This window comes from Leuciscus leuciscus, assembly GCF_965113295.1.
Source record: "Leuciscus leuciscus genome assembly, chromosome: 25".
NCBI lineage: Eukaryota > Metazoa > Chordata > Actinopteri > Cypriniformes > Leuciscidae > Leuciscus > Leuciscus leuciscus.
Window position 1 is genome coordinate 12,643,373 of NC_138724.1, and position 18,555 is coordinate 12,661,927.

Below are 18,555 nucleotides of genomic sequence, written 5' to 3' on the forward strand. Positions count from 1 at the left end.
GAAGACGTCACTGTTACCTGTTACATTTAATCATAATACAAATATGTTATAAACTTGTATTTATTCATAAACCAATAATACAAACTGACAATAAATACTTACTTGTTCCACAGATTGGTGAAGAAAACTGGTTACAAAGTGGTTTATGCATCAAAATGAACACAGAACATCATTCCTGCTTAAACGTTTTAATGATTGTGTAAGACATTGATACATGGTTGAGAATGCACATTTCAGGTCCAATATTGAACAGAAAACTAAGTGATCACATTTACTTTCCCACAATAGCAAATGTAAATGAATGTGTTTAAAGTACAGTTTCTCGCACATTAAAGACAAGGCCAATTATGTTTGAGCAGCACATTGAACTTCAAAAAACTAAAACTAAATTTAAGCTTCAGTTTCAAACATCTTCTTCCTGCCATCCATGCCAGACTTGTCTTCAATATTCTTACGCCAGTCTCCAACATCACGCAGTTCTTTATCCTAGTATGAGTAAATAAAAATAAGACTTAGTCAATGAGCCAATATACTTTGGATTTGAGATCAGCATCTTTTACAATTTTGAAGGTTCTAAACTCTTTTAGACAAACCAGTAACATGAACTGCGGGGAAAGGAGAAGAATGCAGTTTAAACGCTCACCTCCTCTTTGACTTCCTTCTTGACTTGTTTCAGGTTGGCTCTCAGATCCAGGGACACCTTGTGTTTGGAGCCCAGAAGAGCCCCAAGCATCTGATCGGCAGACATGCGCACTTTCCTCAGCACGGGTTTCTTGAACTTGCCCTTCAGGTCAATAACTTTGATATTCAGGTCCTCGATCTACAATCAATCAGTGAGGATTACCAATATAGAAACTACAAGATAAAACACAAATTGGATTGTAATATAATTTAGATGACATCTTACCTCCTTTGCACACTTATTGACTTTCATTTCCAGGTCATATCGCTCCTCGTCAGTGACATCAATTTTGTGGTGAAGCTCCCTGCACAATTCCTATAAACAATGAGGACAAAGAGTATTTATCTAATTTGATCCACTTACATTATGTGTCCTCTAAGGTGTCAAGCACATTTTTTTTATAAATTTTTTTATGGGAATTTATTATATTATACCTGTAATGCCTGCATGGATCCAGGTAGAGACAGAGGCTGGCAGGTTTCTGACATGTATCTCTTCCTCTCCACCTCTATGTCCTTTACTTCCTGTTCCAGTAAACTTTTAGCGATAGCAAGCATCAAGCTCTGGGACACAGAGAGACAGGGTGTCATTATTAATCGTTAATGGTCAATGAAAAATAGGTTTCATTTTAAATCATACTGTACCTTAAGATGATGCTTGCGACTCGAGGATATCTTTTTGCTGAGGTGTTTGGAAATTTTGAGATCAATCAAATACATTGTGTAAAGCAGTAACTAATAACCACAAGACACTCTTTCACATTATTATTTTATATTCAACATACACAAACATAAAAATATACCACCACAGCAACTCATTTCTGTTAGTTTAGGAAGATTATGATAATCTAAAAAAGGGGAATTCAAAATATTTACTTACTCCGACATCTTGGCTGAATTTTACTTTTTGCCCGCTGTGAAATAATACAAAATTTACAATTAATGCAAAGCACTGGTAAAATTACAGTATGCAATTAAAGTAATAATGAATATATTTTTATCAGCAAGGAAAAAGGACTGTGCATGGACTATTTAAAATGTGCTTTGTTAATGTTTAAGCTTGTATAGTTTAATAAAAATGTTAACAAAAAAGTTCATGTATGCAAAAAAAATAAATATTTTCTCATCATTTATTCAATTATTGATTCATTCCGTTTAATAAGATTGTTTAATAAGATTGTTTAATATAATATAATATTATAATATAATATAATATAATAACTATTTGGGAGGCTGTAATAATCGCACGGTGAATGCAATAACAAAAGTCTTAATTTGGCTAACAGCATGATAATACAGGAACAAAACTCATAGGACACAACCACATCAACACAAATGACATGGAACAATGAGAAGAGGACACTAAGGGTTTAAATACACAGACAGAGTGTGGTAAGCAGGGTGGGCTGAGAGCCGTGGGAATAGAGCGAGGCCTGTGGCGCTATTACTAGCATCACCTGCGTGCCACATTAGCCTCATGTCTCAAGGAGGAGCTCCGGGACGATAGGACCCAGGACCAGGCCTGGAATTTATGTAGTGGTTTTTTTTTATGTTTATTTGCGGCAGTCGTCCGAGAGGGGCAGCAGCTTTACTTTTGTTGTTTGTTTGTTTATTTTACAATTCAATTATTACATTGATCGTTCACCAGTTCCCGCCTCTCAGAGTTCTATTTCACTCTGAGAACTGAGCGATCTGTGTTTTTGCCAGTCAACAAGATTTCAACAATGTTTAAGTTTGGGTAAAGCGCAGTGCTGAACGCAGATGTCGTCCAATCACTGTGAAGGAGGGGCAGGACAAAAACCACACGACCAACCGTCACATTCTGCGTGTATAACGATAACAAACGACAAAAACAAGCACATCTCTTTATCCAAATCAAGTGCCAGAGCAAGTATTTTACATTGTGTTGACATTTTTATATTCAGAAACAAACTATTTGCGAAATCAGATACTAGTAACAGTTCCACGGATGTTCAATATCATAGCACATATACTGCAACATCTCAACAAAAAAAAAAAAAAACATTGCACCGCAGAAACATTCTCAAGCGCTCGCAGCAATTTGCGAGTCGTCAGTAAATCACATGTAGACCTTTCCACTCCTAGCATTTTTTTTTTTGTAATTGCGCTCTCATGCTAATTTGCCCTGTTTAGTAATTTGGCCCCAAGTGAGGAGGGAAGACAGAGGCTCTGGAAGCAGAAAACAGGAGGAGATAACGACGGGAGAAACTAGGGAAGTGATGACGGCAGGAGGAGCCAGGAAGGAGACGAGAACAGGAAGAGCCAGACTGAGACCGGGAGCACAGCCAGGATGAAGGCCCATGGCGGAGTCGAGGGAAGGAGGAGCCATGGTGAATACTTGGCAGGCGGACCCAGGGGGAAGACAGACTGAAATGGAACCGATGGAAGTGGAGACCCAGGCGGAGCCGAAAAGCCGATGAAACTAAGCAATACTGATGGATTTGGAGGCAGAGGCAGAGCCGCAGCGACGAGTGTCCAAGGCGTAGCCAGGGTGCCAGAGGACTGAGTCAGAGCCGATGGGTCTGAGGAACAAGGCGTAGCCAGAGGGAAGGGGTGGAGGGACGAAGTGTAGCTGAAGGCAGTGGCGCAGGCAGAGCGACGACTGTCCAAGGCAGAACCAGAGGGACGGCAGCCCCAGGTGGAGCCGAGGGAGGGAGGAGCTAAGGTGGAGCCAACTGGTCAACTAGCTGAAGTGAAATGATGGGCTCGGAGGCAGAGCCAGGGGATCCCCTTGCCAAGACGGAGCTAGAGACCTGAAGACCCAAGGCAGATCCACAAAGCAGAGTGTAGTCAACAGAAGGGGAGCTGAGGGACAAAAGGGAGCCTGTAGAGGCAGGGCCGGAGGACTGGCTTTCTTGGATCGCTCGCTGAGGCTGGTGTAATAGAAAATGCAAAGCGAGTGATCCAGGTAGTGGTTGAGCCACGCCAGGTCTAAAAATGTCCTTGTGTGGTCCTCAAGGGTATGCTATTCCTGCTCTAAACAGAGCAGGTAGACTTCTGGTAAGTGCATTTATAGAAACATTGTAAATTGTATCTTTCGATTCCTTGTTCTGTAACGATTTAAGTGGCTGTAATAATCGCATGACACAGGAAATGCAATAAAGTATTTACTTGGAAAACATGGCAGTAACAAAATTTATAGGACACAACCACTTAAACACAAACAACACAGAACAATGAACAGAGGAAACTAAGGGTTTAAATACACAGACAGATTAATCAACAGAACTAAGAACAGGTTAGGAACTAATGCGTAACTATGGAAACTAATAATCAACAGGAACACAGACAAAATTAAACCAAAACAAAATTAAACTACGCAGACTTAAACATAACCCTGACATTTATAATATAAGCATCATTATGTTCAAATAAGGCAGTGATGGAGTCTTCTGGTCCAAAGTGAATCATCTGCTATTTTTGGGCAGAAGGTATAAGTTTTCCATCTCCTGAGATCTTCTGTGCTAAGCCTGTTTCTGGGTGATAATCAAAATCTTGACCCCACCTCTATTCCTTCCCTTCCAATCATCTGCAACTGATCTAACATAATGACTCAAATCATGACATCAACTTTTTCCACATAAACCCCTCTCACGGTTTTAAATTCCATTTATTTAAAGGCTGAGCCTAACGTAAATGTTTGTTTCCAATGAAATAAATTACTTTTTTTTTTCATAGGATGAAAATTCTGTCATTTGCTAACTCACATATTATATTATATTATATTATATTATATTATATTATATTATATTATATTATATTATATTATATTATATTATATTATATCACGTTTAAATAAATGTGTCAAATAACACTAAACTTAAATTTAATATTTACAACATAAATGTCCCTAATAGGATTTTTTTTTTTTAAGTATATAATAATTAGTTAAAAACGGAGCAATTATCAACTGTCTATTCTTCTTCTGTGTCAGGATTACTTTTAGAATGCAAATTGCAATGCCAGGTCAAAGGTATGACAATGAGTACCATTGTGATAATGTGAGTAAATATGTAGTAAAGTCCTTTGAACAATGCTAATACCCCAGATTTAAGCCATAGCATCATTGTCTAAAGCACCAAAGAGATCCCTGAGGGTCATTTTAGACACGCCAGCTGAAGTGTTATTTATTTATTTTAAGATTCGGTCTTGACATCAAGATAAACATTGGCATATCACCCTCTAGTCCTAAGAGCCAAAATGAATCGAGTTTCCAAATCTCAAATCAACACATTATCTTTCATCTACCAAGTGTGTGTCAGAATAGTGCAGTGATTTTTCAATAGCAGTTTTCTATATTCCCAACAAGAATACAGATTTAATGTCCCATGACAAATAAGACAAAATAAAACCAGATCATTGATTTCCCAACAAATCAATCCAAGTCTGAACAAACTTTTCTTAAAGGTTCTGAAAAATTATATCATGCACAAACTACTTATCTCAAATGATGCTTACAAAAATGAAAATAAAAAAATAAATCATCTGTCAATGTCAAAAATTGATTCAGTGCAGTTGGTCAAGCTTCACCAAGATGAACAACATTAACAATAGGATAATCAAAGGAAAAAGCAGAGAAAACAGCATCTCACCTATGAGCTGAGGCACACACAGCCAGAAGAATGGAGGAAGAACTGGGTCTCTGCAGGGAGCGGGCATCATAAGTATTTATTGTATTCCCCTATGACCAAGGAAATCCAATCTCTCTTTTTATGGTAGTAGATCCATCCAGAGAACCAATAGAACACACACACCTGAAACACAATATCAAATCCCTCATCTCCACCCGAACCCCTCCATATAAATAACCCCTCTTTAGATTGTGCAATTTATTTTTAATCTAACAAACTGAAGCCCACACAGTGTTCTTTAACCCAGGCAGTGTTCATTAACACTTTGCTTAGTTAATAAAAAAAAGCATTTGCAAAAAATAAAAACTATTGTATTACATATTTTATAATATTCAAAATATAGCCTATACAATATCATGTTAAACTTTTCAAGCAACAGGAATGGTGCCCCAGAAATGAAAAATTTTCATTTTCGAAATTTGCCCCAGTCTGACAAATAAACCGAAAGAAATACTGCGATTTGATCTCTTTCTTGACTTTCTGAGCAAAGCCAGGCATGTCTAGAAAGACAGGAACTTTTTTATTATTATTATTCAGTAGATTAGCCTGTGAAAACATGAGGAGTAGCAGATTCTTCTTATGTTTCCAAACAGCTGCTCTGGTGCTGATGGGTACCTGGGACTGTCCCACCCCAGGCACTCAAATATAGTGGTGTAATTGGCACAGCTGTCAAGCAAAGAGCAGGATAAGCATCTGAAAATGTGCAAATTAAGGAATAATAATGATTTTCTGTACATTTTTATTATTCTTATGGCTGCTGGAATAATCCGTTCTTTAAAGAAATTGTTAAATTAGTAATGTATCAACTGAAAAGAGAAAATTCTCATTTGATAACATAACATTACAATTTATGTAATTTTACTATTAACTCTTTCATTACAATTCCTCTAATATTACCTGAATGATCAATACAATTATTTTAGTATAATTTAATAACTTAATCCTAATTTAATAACAATTTAAGCTTTATGGCACTTAAATGTTAAAACATATCTCTTACTTAAAGTGGATATTAACTTGTTCTTTTAAATTGCAATCATATTTCACAATATTACTGACTGAATTTCAAACTTTTGATGGGTAGCATATTAGTGTGCTCTAATTCACTCTTTATTAATGCACAATTTGAACAATTGCATCACAGTTGAATAATGTTAAGCTTAGAATATAATTGTACATCTATGCAATAGACTGTACCGTGTGTTATGTTTATTTAATTATTTTAGCCATTGATTTGCCACCAGTACAGTATCATTGCCATAAAAAAAATCAAACAAAAGTAATTGAAATAGCTAAACATAAGTGGTTTTAAGTGGACTTCTGCAATCTCAAAATTATTCAACCCCTTCATGCCAAGCAACTTTAGTACTTAGTAGAACACCCTTTTGCTGTTATGACCGGCTGCAAATGAGAAATACAGTTGTGGTCAGAATTAATGGCACCCCTGGTAAATATGATCAAAAATGACTGTAAAAAATTAATTTGCATTGTTTTTCCTTTTGATCTTTCATAAAAATTGTGGGCAAAAATCTAACCTTTCATTGAAGTAAAAGAATTGCAAGTGTGGGGGAAATCATATTATGAACTAAATGTTTTTCTCCAAAACATGTTGGCCACAAATATTGGCCCACTTTTATTTAATACTTTTTGCAATCTCCTTTTGCCAAGATAAAAGCTGTGAGTTTTCTCCTATAATGCCTGATGAGTTTAGAGAAACAAGACATTTCAGACAAGAGACAAGAGATCAGAGACCATTCCTTCATACAGAATCTCTCCAGATCCTTCAGATTCTGTTCAATTTCATGTTGGTGCTTCTTCTTTTCAGTTCACCCCACTCATTTTCTATAGGGTTCAGTTTAGGGGACTGGGACGGTCATGGCAGAAGCTTCATTTTGTGCTCAGTTACCCATTTTTGTGTTGATTTTGATGTTTGTTTTGGACCGTTGTCCTGATGTAAGATCCAACCACGGCCCATTATAAGATTTATAGCAGAGGCAGTCAGGTTTTTTTTTTTTTATCTGTTGGTATTTGCTAGAATCCATAATGCCATGTATCTGAACAAGATGTCCAGGACCTCCAGCAAAAAAATAGGCCCACAACATTAAAGATCCAATGGTATATTTAACCGTAAGCATGGGGTACTTTTTATCCCTGTTTGCACCAAACACATCTGGTGGGTTTGCTGCCAAACAGCCCTATTTTTGTTTTGAAGTCAGATGGCCCGCCTCATGAGTTTTGAAGTAAGTCGAGGATGGTTAAATACCCAGACAAGAGCTGCATGATCTATGAGAATTTGGAACGGTCTTCCTTCCAAATATTTCTGCCACTTTTCATTGCCAGAAGGGGCCAAGTACTTCATATTCGATCTGATAACGGGACTAACCTGATGGGTGTAAAAAGAGAGTTACAGAATTCACTTTCAGAATGGAACCAAAGCAGAATCCAGATGGCAATGCTCCAGAAGGCAAGGCAAGTTTATTTATTTTTAATTTATCAGAAAGGAATTCAGTGGACATTTAATCCTCCAACAGCCTCATATCATGGGGGAGTGTGGGAGAGGCTCATTTGAATGGTGAGGCAGATCTTATGCTCTATTTTACAACAACACTATTTTGTGAGATTGAAGCAATTTTGAATAGTCGTCCCATCACCACATTGTCTGATGACAATCGTGATCTGGAACCTTTGACACCAAATCACATTCCTCTGTTAAAATCTAGCCCTACATTGCCACTGGGATTGTATCAAAGGTCAGATGTATACAACATATGTCGGTGGAGGCCAGTAGAATATTTAGCAGACCTGTTTTGGAAGAGGTGGTCCCAGAGTACTTACCATTACTACAGGAATGACAGAGATGGTTTACTGCAAAAAGAGGACTGCAGAAAGGAGATATTGTGCTAGTCGTGGACAGTTCAGCACCTTGTGGATCGTGGCCTATTGGAAGAGTAACCGAAGTTCTACCTAATTCCAAAGGACTCATAAGAACTGTTAAACTAAACAAAGACTGGTTTCTTGGAAAGACCTATTACCAAACTTTGCCTGCTATCGGAAGATGCCGAAAATTAGATCTGAACCATAGAAGTGACAACTGAATAATGATTAAAGTATGAGTATACATTTTTCTTGTATAGACTCATTTGGCTCCATTTATATTTAATTTATTGTAATTGATGCTTAAACACTCAATTAGGGGCTAGGTTTAGTAGCCATACTTACCACCTTGCCCCTAATTGAGTGTTTAAGCAAAATTTTACTTTGACCCCCTTCTATGTAAAGCGTTTTGAGTGCAAAGACAAGCACTATATAAATGTAATGAATTATAAATGAATAATTTATTCATTATTATAAGACTCGAACCAGGCCGTGGGCCAGAACATCTCTGCCTCCGCCGGCCATGCACGGTCTTTGACATCTCCACTCGGAACTGCTTCTCCCCTCTTTGCAAGACGGATCGCGATGTTGTGACATTCCATCGTATATGGCACGTCCACGATACCTCAGCTAAAGGTAAGGTGCGCTGTCACTGTTTTCCTGGGGCTCGTGTACTCGATGACGCTGCGCAAGTACCCGAGATCCTGAATGGTGACGAGAGCATCGGAGCTGTCGTGCTGCATGTGGGGGTGAGCGACATCAGGCTGCGGCAGACAGAGGTTCTGAAGAGGGACTTCAGGAGCCTGATCGAGACGATATGCAGCACATCACCCACAACGAGGATCATTGTGTCCGGACCGCTTCCCACATATCGACGAGGACATGAAAGGTTCAGTAGATTATATGCTCTAAATGAATGGTTAATGTCATGGTGTTATACTGTTATAAGCACAAGCCCCATCTGATTGGTCGTGGTGGCGGTGTTGCAACAATCTATTGATATTCTCAATGTTACTCAGAAAACAGGACACAGGTTTAATTCAAGTGCTTGTGCTAAATGTTACAATCTCCAAATCGCTTTACATAGAAGGGGGAGAATCTCCTCAACCACCATCAATGTGCAGCATCCACCTGGATGATGCGATGGCAGCCATATTGAGCCAGAACACCCACCACACAACAATTTATTGGAGGAGAGGAGACAGAGTGATGAAACCAATGATACATTATACTTTAACAAGCACCGTCCTTTGGATGAGATGTTAAACCGAGGCCCAGACTCTCTGTGGTCATTAAAAATCCCAAGAGGCCAATGGGCAAATTTGCCCTTTGGCCTCTTGGGATTTTTAATGACCACAGTCATTAAATCGGTTTAACGTCTCATCCGAAGGACGGTGCTTGTTAAAGGTACAATATGCAAGAATTTTTTTGCCGCTAGAGGGCGCTACATTCCAAACAACAACAACGGCGTAGCTTGATGACGATGTGAAGGAGCGTGGAATGATGGGAACTGTCGTTTTAAACTCCACCGTGGATGTAAATCAGTCAGACGGGAATCGAAAAATCATGTTCATGGATGAGGCTAAGTTCTATTTTTATAAATGTTGCGTTTAATAATGACATGCTTTTTGTGGCGAGGGGGGCGTGGTTCAGCGCGGTCTGTAACGGGAGAGAGAAGAGACGAGCAAGTAGGTCAAGTGCAAAGTATTATTGGCGTGGAGAGCTTATAAGCCGCGCTGGAACGAGAGAGAGACTGGAGAGAAAATTGGACGCAGAGAAAGAGAACCGGTGGATCCGAGCTCTCATTTTTGAACTGTTTTGTGCCGTCGCGGTTGCCACGGTGAATGCGCGTTGTGCGCGGCTTTTGTTTGTTTTGCTTTATTTTAATAAAGTAGCCTACGAGTCCTAGTCACGCGCCGACCCCTGTCTTCTTCCTTCCTGACTCTTAAACCTCATCACACTTTTATTTCATTAAAATGAATTAACCGCAAGAAAAGTAAGGTTTAATACTAAATTGGTTATCATAGATGTTACTGTATTTGTTGAATTCATTGTTGTGATAACGCTGCGCAGTTTTACGTGTTCTAAACAATTGTTGTAAAAGTACATTCGAACATGTCCACATCATTTGCCAAAATACTGATTAATCTTTATGTATAACACATGCTATGTTTATTTACATGGCCATAAACACCAGACGTGATAAACAATGTCAATAAACTAAACACAAATCTAAAGCAATAATACTTTCCTTACATAAACATAACTATTACCGAATGCTACATTTGGAAAATATAAAATTAAGCATGCTTTGTCGACAGAACCAGCTGCAATCGGTAAAGAATAATTGTGTACCATAACGACTGCAAGAAACAAGCTAAAGTTTGTAGCTTGATAGACGCTACAACTACAACTTCCGCATTTGTCCAGGACTCCACGCAGTATGAGCGGAAACCGAGGGTAACGCGGATATGACGCAATTGACTGGCGACTCCCAGCTCACCCCTGTTCTAACGCCCCGTTTCCTTGGATAAAATCGCAATTTTCTCACGATTTAAAAATAGTTGGAAACATTTGGGATATTGTAAGTAATCAACTTAACAAAATATATAACACTGGCCTTGAGATTTTGGGATATTTTAATGCAAAATTCTTACATATTGTACCTTTAAAGTATAATGTCCTCATCACTATACTGGGGTGTTAGGACCCACACAGACCACAGGGTGAGCATCCACTCCCATCCAGGTACTGACCAGGCTCAGCCCTGCTTAGCTTCAGTGGGCAACCAGTCTTGGGCTACAGGGTGATATGGCTGCTGGCTGAATTATGAATACTGATGGAAGTATTGCCAATATCTCACCATCACTCATAGGTCACACTGCTAAGTACTCAGCACACCTTTCTAGGTAAGTTATTGGATCTTCACCTTCTGTGTGTCCAAATACGGGGAATTCTAGCTTGACTGCTGCCTTATAAGGAATTGGGTGAGATGTAGATATTGCCTGATCAACTGGGAATTACGTTGTGAAGGCTTGCGAGGCTTTTCTAGTAGTAGAAACAGCATTTGGGGCAGAACAAATCATAGGCTTGAGCTGATTAACTCTTCTCTTTAAGCTATCCATCATGGCCTTACCCATATCTTGGACCTGTTCTTCCAAAACTTGCTTCAAACGGTTGCACCGCCTTTGAATTATATCGAAAAGATCTTCCTCAAGCTTTCGCAGATACTGATCAACCACCTGTGCTTGAGTTGTGGTCTGTTTGGTTATCTCTCGAACTTGTTCCTCTAGAGTTCTAAGACAGTGGTCATGTCGCTGAAGGTGATTTTGAATGTCTTGCTCCACTTTTATAATACACTCTACATTGCCGTTCTCCATCTTGTCTATTCTCATGCTTAACTGATTTAACTTGGTTGCAATGGTGAGACTGATAAGACTTTCATTCTCCCCTTCTACAAGTGGAGGTGATGGCAAATCATTCAAACCAAGATCCTCCTCTCGTACTGCAGCCTGCTCCTGTACCACTGCCTCCTCTTCAGACTCTACAAACTACTAATGGACCATATTAGTTCTTGAATTGGTTCTCACAGAGTTGTGAAAGGTTCAGCTGTGAAGTCTGGGTCCGTACCCACATCAGCCTCGGCCAGAGATGAATCCATAATTTTAAACTGAAACAAATGAAAATGAACAATGATTACAAACAAGTTGAAAACTCACAATTGCAAATATCAATCAGCCAACATACAACAATTTTTTTTTTATGAGGTCCCTGTTTGGGCGCCATTTGTTATTGCTGTTTGAGCACTTCATTATGTTAGAGCCTTTAAGTCCTCCACAACATGTCTGAGTCCAGGCAGAAATAAAGTCAATCTCTCCCCATTCCAAAGTACTTCAGTTAAGAGGTGAGTAGTTTGCAATGTTTCAATTGGGTTAGAAATCCAACAAAAAAACATGCCCTTAAACCATAACCAGGCACCAGTCCAGGTAATCCACATTCCAGTACAAGTTCAAAACATAGTCCAGATGAACTGTTATTATTTTATGATGAATGAGGCCCATAGAGAACCCTCTGAACAAATAAGCAAAACACAAATCAAAATATGCAATTGACAGAGATAACAAATATAGAATTACAATATATACAACTTGCACTGAGCTTTAGAACCAAAGATGTTCCTCATAATAGGGTTTCATGCATCAAGCTAAGCAAACACTCAAAGCCATGCCAGCACCTACTACACCCTGACTTGTGTCTCTTAAAAGGATAACCCTTCCTTTAGAAACCTCCCTAGATCCCCCTTGAGGTAGGGAGAAGAATTACAGCAAAAGAAATGGAACAGCTTATCAGAACTGTTACAGGGCAATATCTTCTCTTAACTTTTTGTACCATTCTTTTGACTTATCCATATTTATAACATGCAGTCAAACATGACTCAACAAACCTAGCCAGGACAGATGAAACAAAAGAAATAGCTTTTTGGCAGCAAACACTTAATATGGGTTTGGTTCATACAGGGTAAAAAAGTACCCCATGTGTAAAATGAAATACTCTGCTGTATCTTTAATGCTGTGGGCCTAATTTTCTGTCAGAGGTCCTGGACATCTTGTTCAGATACATGGCATCATGGATTTGATCAAATACCAACAGATAAAAAATCAAAACCTGACAACCTGTGCTAGAAATCTTGTAGTGGGCCATGGTTGGATCTTCCAACAGGACAGTGATCCAAAAACAAACATCAAAATCAAAACAAAAATGGGTCACTGCACAAAACCAAGCATCTGCAATGGCCATCCGAGTCCCCAGACCTGAACCCTATAGAAAATGAGTGGGCTGAACTGAAGAGAAGAAGCGCCAACATGGATCTGGGAATCTGAAGGATCTGGAGAGATGCTGTATGGAGGAATGCTCTCTGATCTCTTGTCAGGTGTTCTCCAAACTCATCAGGCATTATAGGAGAAGACTCAGAGCTGTTATCTTGGAAAAAGGAGGTTGCAAAAAGTATTTAATAAAAGGGGGCAAATAATTGTTCCCAATGTGTTTTGGATAAAAACACTTATTTCATAATGTGATTTCCCCCCCACTTTCAATTATTTTACTTCAATAAAAGGTTTGATTTTTGCATTTTTTTTAAATAAAATATCAAAAGGATAAACAATGCAGATTTATTTATTTTTTACAGCCATCTTTGATCACATTTACCAAGGGGGCAAATAATTCTGACCAGCACTGTATATGAGGTTGCATTGGGTATAGAGTGGGCTCCACAAGTATTGGCACCCTTGGTAAATATGAGCAAAACTGACTGTGAACATCAGTTCCCTTTCGAAAGGGAACTCTACACTACGTCAGAATGACGCTATGGGGAACGCCTCAGGCGTGACAGGTGTCTGAAATCAAATATCAACTCACGGCAATCATGTTGACCGGCGACAGCCCGTGAATCATCAGCTTGATTGATTAACGCGCGACCAGGATGTATAAAAGGGAGCCTTGAAAACATGACAACATCTTTTCGTCTTCAGGGACTGTTTGTCTGTTTAAGAGAATATCGCTTGAAGAGGCATTAAGAGCACGCACGGCTCTCGAGAGAGCCTCTTGTGCAAACTGTGAGCGTGTTTCATTTGAAGAAACGCTCCGCTCTCGTCTGACCCTTTTTTTCGAGGGAGGAGGGTCAGCATTTGAGCCCTATGGTGCACGCGATCTGTGAAATAATACTGTTGGGTGCGAGGCATTCACAGCCAGCTCCTGAGGGTGCTGGCAGTGTTCATTGAAAATATCTCTGAAAAAAAAAAAGAAAAAAAAAGACGTGCATCCGTGCACTTTCGGATGTTTCAACCTAGCACCTGTTGACTTTCTTCTCGAGGGATGAAAGCCAAATATATTTTACGGCTCGAATCTCGCGTTTGCCTAGGCAGTGTGTAGATTATGAGACCATAAATAATAATAATAATTAAAACAGTATTGTCTGGTGATTATGGCTGCATTTAATTCTATGGAATTAAAATGATGGAATTTTATCTGACTTTAAGAAGTTAGATATTTTAATTCAGCCTACCATCCAGACCGTGTTTCACTTATCCAGTGTTTTTGGCTGCATTTAATTCTGAGGAATTAGAATGATACACTGCAGGTGTACTGTCTGGTCTTTTTGTAAAATGTTTTTGTGCGCAAATAACATTTTCTTTTGTTTGTTTCTCTTACAGACCGCGTCTCCTGTATAGAGTGACTGTCAAGGAGTATTTTCCAAAAAAAAAAAAAAAAAAAATTATGTGGTGTTCAGGTTATCAGGTCAGAGGCTTCACCAGGCCTTCCTGAATATGAGCTCCCACATCCTGTGGCAGGCCTCCTCTCCTTGGAGAGTCATTCTGCTGAGGCCTCCATAAATACATGTTCCAACTATATAGTTCGGCAGTTTTGGTCTGTACTCTAGCATGTGTCAGGCTTCCTCTCCTTCGAGAGTTATCCTGCTGAGGCCTCCATGCAAACAGCATTACAGTCGGAGTTGTGGCCCCTCCCTCTTTGAGGGGGTGCCTTAGGCCCTTCACTCCATGAGCTCTGATGGTCCTACTATCTGTCAGGCCTCCTCTCCTTCGAGAGTCATCCTGCTGAGGCTTCCATGTGTACAGATGTTGCAGGTAGAGTCTTAGAAGTGGCCCCTCCCCTTCTGGGGAGGTGATTCAGGCCCTTCACTCCTTGAAGCTCTGATATATGTGCCAGGCCTCCTCTCCTTAGAGAGTCATCCTGTTGAAGCCTCCGTATACATAGTTAAGTCTGTAGCATGTGGTAGGCCGCTTCTCCCTTGAGAGTCATCCTATTAAGGCCCCATGCAACCAGCTTTGCAGGTGGAGCTGAGAGGTGGCCCCTCCCTCTCTGGGGAAGGTGCTTTAGGCCCTTCGCTCCCTGAGCTCTGGTAGTAAATAAGCTAGTTATCATAGGTATGTGTGTTGGTTTCCTCTCCATTGAGAGTCATCCTGCTGAGACCTCCATATATATACAGTCATATGTGTTAGGCCTCCTCTTAGTCAAGAGTCATCCTGTTGAGGCCTCCATGCCAACAGCTTTGTAGACGGAGTTTTAGAAGTGGCCTAGCTATATGTGTTAGGCCTCCTCTCCTTCGAGAGTCATTCTGTTGAGGCCTCCATATATACAGTGGCCATCATAAGGATGTGTGTCAGGCCTCCTCTCCACTGAGAGTCTTCCTGCTGAGGCCTCCATATTCATAGTTAAGCTGTCTATGGTTAGATATGTGTTAGGCCTCCTCTCCATTGAGAGTCTTCCTGCTGAGGCCACCATATACATAGCTAAGCTGTCTATGGTCAGATATGTGTCAGGCCTCCTCTCCACTGAGAGTCTTCCTGCTGAGGCCACCATATACATAGTTAGGCTGTCTATGGTTAGATATGTGTCAGGCCTCCTCTCCATTGAGAGTCTTCCTGCTGAGGCCACCATATACATAGTTAAGCTGTCTATGGTTAGATATGTGTCAGGCCTCCTCTCCACTGAGAGTCTTCCTGCTGAGGCCACCATATACATAGTTAAGCTGTCTATGGTTAGATATGTGTCAGGCCTCCTCTCCACTGAGAGTCTTCCTGCTGAGGCCACCATATTCATAGTTAAGCTTCCTGCTGAGGCTACCATATTCATAGCTAAGCTGTCTATGATTAGATTGTGTTAGGCTTCCTCTCCTTTGAGAGTCTTCCTGCTGAGGCCTCCATATACATAATTGAGTATGTCTATGGTTAGATATGTGTCAGGCCTCCTCTCCATTGAGAGTCTTCCTGCTGAGGCTACCATATTCATAGTTAAGCTGTCTGTGGTTAGATATGTGTCAGGCCTCCTCTCCACTGAGAGTCTTCCTGCTGAGGTCACCATATTCATAGTTAAGCTGTCTATGGTTAGATTGTGTTAGGCCTCCTCTCCATTGAGAGTCTTCCTGCTGAGGCTACCATATACATAGTTAAGCTGTCTATGGTTAGATATGTGTCAGGCCTTCTCTCCACTGAGAGTCTTCCTGCTGAGGCCACCATATACATAGTTAGGCTGTTTATGGTTAGATATATGTGCCAGGCCTCCTCTCTTTCGAGAGTCATCCTGTTGAGGCCTCCATATATACGGTTGGCTGTTTTTGGTTTATACTCTAGCATGTGTCAGGCTTCCTCTCTTTGAGAGTCATCCCGTTGAGGCCTCCATGCAAGCAGCATTTGAGTTGAAGTCTGAGAAGTGGGCCCTCCCTCTCTGAGGAGGTGTTTCAAGCCCTTCGCTTCCTGAGCTTTGATTATGGTTGCTAGAAATGTGTTAGGCTTCCTCTCCTTTGAGAGTCATCCTGCTGAGGCCTCCATATATACAGTTCGGCTTCACTCCCTAAAAGAGTGCAGTAGTTATATTCTAGCATGTCAGGCCTCCTCTCTTTCGAGAGTCATCCTGCTGAGGCTTTCATGCAAACGGTATTGCAGGCAGTAGTTTAGAATAAGGGCCCTCTCAATATTGGAGAGTTGTTTTTAGCCTTTCTCTGTCTGAGCTCTGTATTATGAACTTTTCACTTTGAGAATAAGTTCTGGAGACCATGTTGGTGTAAATGTGCAGGCTTCCTCTGCTCTCTAGTCGTCCTGTGGAGGCTGCCGCTTCCCTTAGGTACTAAACAGGTTGTTGGCTTCAGCATTAAGTGTGATAGCCTCCCTGGCATGGGGGTCGTTTTTGGTCCCCCCCCCCCCCCCGAAAGGGTCAGAGGCCTCAATAGGCTCTCCTGAGTATAAGCACCCACATACAGTGGTTATCAGGTTATAGGCCTCACCAGGCCTTCCTGAATATAGCTAACCCACATGTTGTGGTTATCAGGTCAGAGGCCTCACCAGGCCTTCCTGAAGGTGAGCTAACTCATACTGTATGTGTTTTCACTCAGCATGGTTTTCAGGTTGTAGGCCTCTCCAGGCCTCCCTGGAGTTTAGTTCCAACATATTTTGAGTTTCCACTTAAGGTGGTCTTCTGGTAACAGGTAGTAGGCCTCTCCAGGCCTCTCTGTAAGTGAACTCTCATGAACTTCCTTAGGCCCTCACAGGCCTCCTCAGTGGTTTGAAACACAAACACTGGGTAGATCCGTGGATCGAGTAGAGAAACTCCCCTCGCTGGCAAGGGTTGTAAAGCACTATGCTGAGTTATACTCTCCGGGATATCCCGCATTTCAGTCCTAGGTCCTCAAAGACCTCCTCAGTGTTTTGAAATACAAACACTGGGTAGATCCGTGGATCGAGTAGAGAAACTCCCCTCGCTGGCAAGGGTTGTAAAGCACTATGCTGAGTCATACTCTCCAGGATATCCCGTCTCTGAGATCCGGGCCGAGTGGTTCACTGCCTGCTTTGCAGTCTCTTGGGTTGGATGCCTTACCTAAAGGCAAGTGTCCAGAGGCTCTGTCTTCAGACAGACAGGAAGTGGCCAGACTTAGTGTCTTATGTAGTGACACCAGGTCAGGCCTGCCTGGTGGCATTTCAGGTGGCACGTTCCCCTGAATAGTGACTGGCTGGGGTTCCCTCGGGTCCCCTAGCCACATTCCCTAGAAGGGGACCCTTTCTAGTTTTTGAATTGTGGTCCTAGGCCTTTGAGCTGGCCCAGGTAGACCTTCCTTTAAATCTGTGGAGGTTTTGCTGTGGTATCCTTTAGCTTGGGCTATGACAGTAGGGAATGCTGTCACTGACAGCCCAGTGTGACCTGAGGGCATGCACTCCCCTTAGCATGGTGGCGTTGGTATATCGTTCCCTGTTCTCAGGGAACATAGGTTACAGTCGTAACCTGAGACGTTTTCAATTTCACCTCTTAGCCAGTCATTTAAAATATTCACAAAAATCTAAACTTTAATTAAAGTCAAATAGTTGAAATAATTATTAAATAATAAAAAAATTATATTAAAATGATAAAATAATATTTTTTTCTGACATGACAATATTGTTCTGTGTATTCCACAATTATTGACACCCCTTCATATTTGTGCAACATCCCTTTGCCAAGATAACAGCTCTGGATCCTCTCCGATAATGTGTAATAAGGTTGATGAACTTATGGCAAGATCTGAAACCATTCCTCCATACAGAATATCTCCAGATTCTTTGGATTTAGAGGTCCATGCTTGTGGACTGTTTTCTTCAGCTCATCCCAAGGTTTTTTTTTATTATTATTATTTTTTTTATTATTATTTTTTTTATGGGGTTTGGTTCAGGGGACTGCTGTGTCCATGGCAAATCCTTCTTTCTGTGGTCAGTGAACTATTCTGTTGTTTTGCTTTGGATCATTGTCATGCTGGAAAATCCAACCACAGCCCAGTTTAAGTTTCCTGACAGGAAGTCCATAATCT

At 40.7% G+C, this 18,555-nt stretch overlaps 1 protein-coding gene across 1 annotated transcript; it reads right to left on the reverse strand.

The window, feature by feature from the left end:
* Window positions 1-172: 172 nt before the first annotated feature.
* Window positions 173-5,378, reverse strand: tnni2a.1 (troponin I type 2a (skeletal, fast), tandem duplicate 1). Its single transcript, XM_082160549.1, has 7 exons — window positions 5,295-5,378; window positions 1,562-1,595; window positions 1,327-1,363; window positions 1,117-1,245; window positions 908-997; window positions 644-820; window positions 173-486 (listed from the first exon to the last, which is right to left on the reverse strand). The coding sequence occupies exons 2-7, from the start codon at window positions 1,567-1,569 to the stop codon at window positions 391-393; spliced, it is 537 nt and encodes a 178-aa protein (XP_082016675.1). The 5' UTR covers window positions 1,570-1,595; window positions 5,295-5,378; the 3' UTR covers window positions 173-390.
* Window positions 5,379-18,555: the final 13,177 nt, after the last annotated feature.